Here is a 6,000-nt window from a genome sequence, read left to right on the forward strand (position 1 = left end):
CGCGGCCCATGAAACTTTAATCCCGGCCCGGTGGTGGCCTATCCTATATCGTTGTGGGAAGCGCGATTATGGCTAACTTTAACCTTAAATAAAATAAAAACTACTGAGGTAAGAGGGCTGCAATTTGATATATTTGATGATTGGAGGGTGGATGATCAACATACTAATTTGCAGCCCTCTAGCCTCAGTAGTTTTTAGGATCTGAGGGTGGACAGAAAAAGTATGGACGGACAGACAAAGCTGGCACAATAGTTTCTTTTACAGAAAATTAAAACTGAGAAGTTACGAGGTTGCAATTACATACGAATCTGGTAAAAAAAGATCAAAATTATATATATACATACATATATATATATATATATATATATATATATATATATATATATATATATATATATATATATATATATATATATATACAGACACAAACACACATATATATACTTGTATGTCACTAAATAGCGTGTGACAATATATTCAGCCAAGGCCACAGGAAAAATAAAAGGAGTACCAAGCGCTTTCGTGTTATTTCAACACATTTTCGAGGCTGAATATATATATATATATATATATATATATATATATATATATATATATATATATATATATATATATATATGTATATATATATTTTTTTTTTCAGTGTGGCCTGCAATGTGACTGCAACGTGACTTCTAAATTTTATTTTTTTTTACAAGTGTGACTATGGGCCACACTTGTAGAAAAAAAAGTTGAAAGCTACTGTAAAGGGTCATTTCAATGGGGATTAAGGGAAAATCAAGGATTGACTTAGTAGAATATAGTTACAGAAATCAGAAGAAAATTACACAGGAGCTTAATCACTAGTTATTTGGCACTGCAATTACGTTAGTTTGCTTTGTGAATAACATAATTACAGTGCCACGGAGCTAGTGATTAAGCTCCTGCGTAATTTTCTTCTGATTTGTATAACTATATCCTATAAGTCAATCCTTGATTTTCCCTTAATCACCCTTGAAATGACCCTTTACAGTAGCTTTTAACTTTTTTTTTTTACAAGTGTGGCCCCTAGTCAGATGCTGTTAGAACTTGAGTAAAATCTAGAAGTCACGTTGCAATCACTTGCAGGCCACATTGGTAAATATGTATATGTATATATATATATATATATATATATATATATATATATATATATATATATATATATATATATGTATGTATGTGTGTGTGTGTGTGTGTGTGTGTGTGTGTTTGTCTGTCTGTTTTACATATATATATATATATATATATATATATATATATATATATATATATATATATATATATATATATATATATATATATATATATATATATATATTAAAGTAAAACGTCCTTTAATATCTAATTCGCTCTACCTCGGAAATAAAATGCGTCCACTGTAGTCCTGAGTTCTTGTCTTCGGTGGTTCGAGCCCACGAGACGACGAACTTATTATCGACTAAAAATTTCCTTTGGTAACATATATGAAAATATATTATTTCCGAGGTAGAGCGAATTAGATATTAAAGGACGTTTGTAGCTTACTGATTGAATATGAATCACGGTGATGTGATAAAAAAAAAATTCATATATATATATATATATATATATATATATATATATATATATATATATATATATATATATATATATATATATATATATATATATATATATATATGATGATTATTATCACTTTTGTACGTGATTCATTTATCACACATTACCACAGGTGAAAAATAAGAAACGGGGTGTAGTAGGTCCTGACCGGTTTCGACTGTATTTCCAAGCCATTGACGAAGGACTGATACAGAGTATGAGAAGTCACAAATATATATACTACAGGAACAGTACTGACGAACATACACAACCGTTAGAGACTACATATCCCCCCTCAAGCTGGTGTCGAGGTAGGAGTGGCCTTCAAAACTCATTTGGCTAAAAATCACAATATATTCTCAGGGGACAATGCTGATAAACAAACCATAGGCGACCTGTGGTAATGTGTGATATATATATATATATATATATATATATATATATATATATATATATATATATATATATATAATTATAGTCATTTTTATAATTCTTTTTTTTTATGAGATTCTTATGTAATTGCAACCTCGTAACTTCTCAGTTTCAGTTTTTTGTAAAAGAAAACTAGTGTGCCGGCTTTATCTGTCCGTCCGCAAATCAACATGAGATAGGCTTCTCTACAGTATTTTAAGATCGACAGGATCCTGCAGGGAGAATAACCACAATGGATTTGAGAACCTCTGAACTTAGATGTAGGTCAACCGAACCTTATAATAAAGTGAATCACAATGGATTTGAGGACCTCTAAAATTAGATTAAGATTGAACAGAATCGTGTAACATAGGGTCAGTTAAATATATCTTCAGATGTAAAATCTTGAAGGAATCTTTCACAGGGAAGATGGGGAGAAGGCACCGTAGATAGCAGTTGGTACACAGCTTCACAATCACCTATTCTGCAATACAAACGCTGTCACTCGATTGCAAAACAATTAACACGTTCAATTTGGGAATGCTGGAGGCTTAGATTGAGATCACTCAAAGAACAAATAAAATGCAAACTGGTTAACACTTCTGCGTTACGTTACACAGGTAAATACACCACTTCATGTAGGCTCTAAAGGGGGATGCAAGGGGGGTGAATATGAGAGCAGTAAGAAATATAGTAGGAGAAATGTGCGCCGAACAACTCCAATTTCCACTTTACCTTGTCTTGTAGGTGAGATGTCTTGATGTTGAAGCCAGAATGAGTTTAATGCAGGGGGTTAGTGGAGGGTCAGATCTGAATATCCACACCAAAAGTTACTTTTTGGAGAAGAGAGGGAGAGAGGTTGGAAGACTGACCAGCAAGGATTCTGTCTGCTTTGGAGGCTGCCAACTCTCACGAGTGACCCATGACCTCTCCTTATATGCTGGCTTTTCCCGCTTCTCAGCCTCTATCCAAGGCGGGTAACCATTAAAATTTCCAGCTCTCGGTTAGCGTCTTGTTGACAGCTCAGGATGCAGGCGTACTGGAAAAGGAATCGGCGACAACAAACACGCAAAGGAGAGGACGATGGAAACACAATAGGAAGACATTAAGGCCGAGAAGTTGGAGTAGGGTGGAGTTTTCCACGTGAGGGTGTCCGCCGTAGCGAATTGCTAACTGGCAGAGAACGTCATTTATGATTCTGCTTCCGTGGTCCCAGCGACCAATACACATTTACTGTACTTATTCTCTCAAATGAAGATCGTGGAGCCTGCCCATGCATTTGCAATGAATTAATGCACGTGTCAATATATATATATATATATATATATATATATATATATATATATATATATATATATATATATATATATATATACAGAAAGAAAATAGTTATTCAGTAATATCAACATTGACCATGAAGAGTAACAACTCACTTGCACGACCCGACTAGATAGAAGGATAATTTGCGCCAGACCCATGGTCGACATAACCTCCAACGAAGCCAAAGACATGGCCATGAAAGACAGACAGAGTACTGGCGTTAAAACAAGCATCATCTTTCTTGGGCCAAATTTTTCATAAATAGGAGCCGCCATGACTGCCCCGGGAATGGTGATCATCGGTGCCAGGGATGCTGCATTGGTAAAAGTAAAAATTATTCCCTTTTTTTGCTTTGTAATGGGAATTTATTCACATATTACTTTAGAAAAAACTTTAACTTTTAGGAAATTTTAACCCTTGCTTACGAACGTCTGGAAATTTTAGTATCTCGGCTTTTATTATCTCTCACACTGAGAAAGTCATTTTGCGAATTTTTATCTGTATTTCCTCACCAAATTCTCAGAGGTTACAGTCATTGTGTTAATATCTCTAAATGCTATATGAAAAATCATAGCATAATTAATATTGCATAAAAAATTAGGTATTCTGAAACCTCTTTAATGCACTCAAATAACAAAACTAAAAACATAATTAACATTGAATAATAAATTGGTATTTTGAAACCTCTTCATTGTATTAATAATTTTCAATTTGCTGCTAAACATTATAATGACGAAGGCTTACCAAACCAGCTCGCCTGCTCAGTAGTCAGATGAACCTTGGAGTCTTCTCTCTCTAACTGAGGAAGAGCCGCTGCTGGGTAGGCCCAAACAACCACAGTACTTGTCGTTAGTAGACCACCTGTGATTCCTGCGACAATCTAAGACAAAAAAATGAAACATCTTGAGAACTCTATGTACCTGGAATTAGAGGTTTTTTATAAAGTTTGAACTCGTTTCATATTGCAATAGCGTGCACCTACTATCCATCATTAAACTTGACCTCTGCAGCCGTGGAACAATGCTGCAAAACTACTGACTTTATTTCCTTTCTTTCTTTAAATCTTCAGCTGAAAACCCTTATGGAGAGAGTCAACAGACTATAAAACCTAGAGGGCCCCAAAGGAAAATCAGTCTGCAGAGGAAACACATTGTAGGTTCTAGAAGGTGATGAATAAGAATAAGCAAACAGAAAATAAAACCGATACACCTGAAATTCAGGAGGCGCCAGCGGAGAGCAGGAGTGAATTAGCTAGCTTAAATATTTCGAGATCAGAAGGCACTAGACATACTATTCCATATTTTACTTGTAGCCATAGTAAAACTCTTAGCAAACTGAGTAGTATTAAACCTGATGCTAGAAAACGAAACACTGTTTGCAGCAGCGACCTGTCTGGTGTTGCGAGCAAAATTAGTCCTACCATCTAATTCCACTTCCATTTGAATAAAATACTTTCTGTTTCACATTACATAGTTCAGAGAGCGTGTGTTAGACAGAACTTTGTATGGGAGAGTTGTATACCAGGAACCGTGTCAACCATTCATTTCACTTGTTTTATCTGTTTATTTGTGTTACCTTCTGGTTATTGTGCAATTCTCGTTCTCGTTACTCACCTAATGTCCTCTCTCTTTCTTTAAAAATTACTAATAATTTCTTTCAGTGAAATTCAGCCTAACTGATTATTGCATCTGGTGTTATTTTAACTTATCTGTGGTACCTGAGGTATCCCAGGCCCAGCATTTAGTTCATTTTGTCCAGTGGTGAGCTTGACTAACATTTTCAAACACTAGGTAACCTTACCCTTCGCACCGTGGCCCGTTAACGGTCCTGGGACTCATCATCACCTAAGAAAAGAGTGACAATGTTTTACTTAGTCTTCTCGCCTTTAAAATACAACGAAAATGTTTTACTCGCATTTTTTAGTTAAAGAAGTTAGCACGTTCTTCCTCCTCTGAGTCGTCCCTCAACCCCCAAGTTTTCTAGTCCATACAAAATTAAAATTGTTTTAGAGATGTACAGCTGTAATGTATTGTAAAATATCTGAATGACACGAAGACAAATTTTTCGTTTTAGCCTTTGTTTCTATGAAATATTTCTCCATTCTTTTCTGTTTACCTGCTTCGTAATAGGTGTCATGGCGACGAAAACCAACTTATCAGGTATCTTGGTGGCGATATGTGCGTCCAGTCACGCGCATCAAACGCAACTACCAGCCAGCGTGAGGAGAAAGCCGACCAAAGCGAATCTTTTACGTCTTGTATTGGGTGTCGTGTTCACAATGGTGCACTAACCTTGCTGCTGGTTTACTTAGTTATCGCGTTTCCTTCATGGCATTTGAATCGTTCGTACATGAGGTGAATATTAATTAAGTTTAGTGTTGTGCAAGAAGGAGTAACGAATGCCTCTCTCTCTCTCTCTCTCTCTCTCTCTCTCTCTCTCTCTCTCTCTCTCTCTCCGTGTTTACGTATGTGATTTAAATTACACTCATGCTTAAAAAGAGATGACAATATTAGAAAGTAAAACATACCGCCTTACTCATCAGTATTTTCTAAACCTAATGGTAGTGACATATTTCACTCTTTGTGTGCTGTATTTGTCTTTTGTTTCATTCTCCAGATAAACATTTTAATACGAATTATTAATTCTCATCAAATATCTTCTCATGGCAGT

General features: G+C 35.3%; 1 protein-coding gene across 5 annotated transcripts in view; it reads right to left on the reverse strand.

Annotated features, from left to right (window-relative positions):
* LOC136837553 (glyoxylate reductase/hydroxypyruvate reductase-like) overlaps nt 1-5,646 on the reverse strand; it is a 44,554-nt gene extending 38,908 nt beyond the window's left edge. For 2 of the 5 annotated variants that reach the window (XM_067102405.1, XM_067102404.1), the window contains exon 1: nt 3,444-3,571. Coding sequence is in view for 2 of the 5 variants with exons in the window: in XM_067102401.1 (XP_066958502.1) it covers nt 3,444-3,643; nt 4,075-4,210; nt 5,446-5,466 (357 nt within the window). In the remaining 3 variants the exon portion in view is untranslated. Of the gene's footprint in view, nt 1-2,745; nt 3,278-3,443; nt 3,644-4,074; nt 4,211-5,130; nt 5,175-5,445 lie in introns of those variants that run through there. The other 3 variants (XM_067102403.1, XM_067102401.1, XM_067102407.1) reach the window with 3 other exon arrangements.
* Nucleotides 5,647-6,000: the final 354 nt, after the last annotated feature.

The sequence above is a fragment of the Macrobrachium rosenbergii genome, chromosome 59 (assembly GCF_040412425.1).
Source record: "Macrobrachium rosenbergii isolate ZJJX-2024 chromosome 59, ASM4041242v1, whole genome shotgun sequence".
NCBI lineage: Eukaryota > Metazoa > Arthropoda > Malacostraca > Decapoda > Palaemonidae > Macrobrachium > Macrobrachium rosenbergii.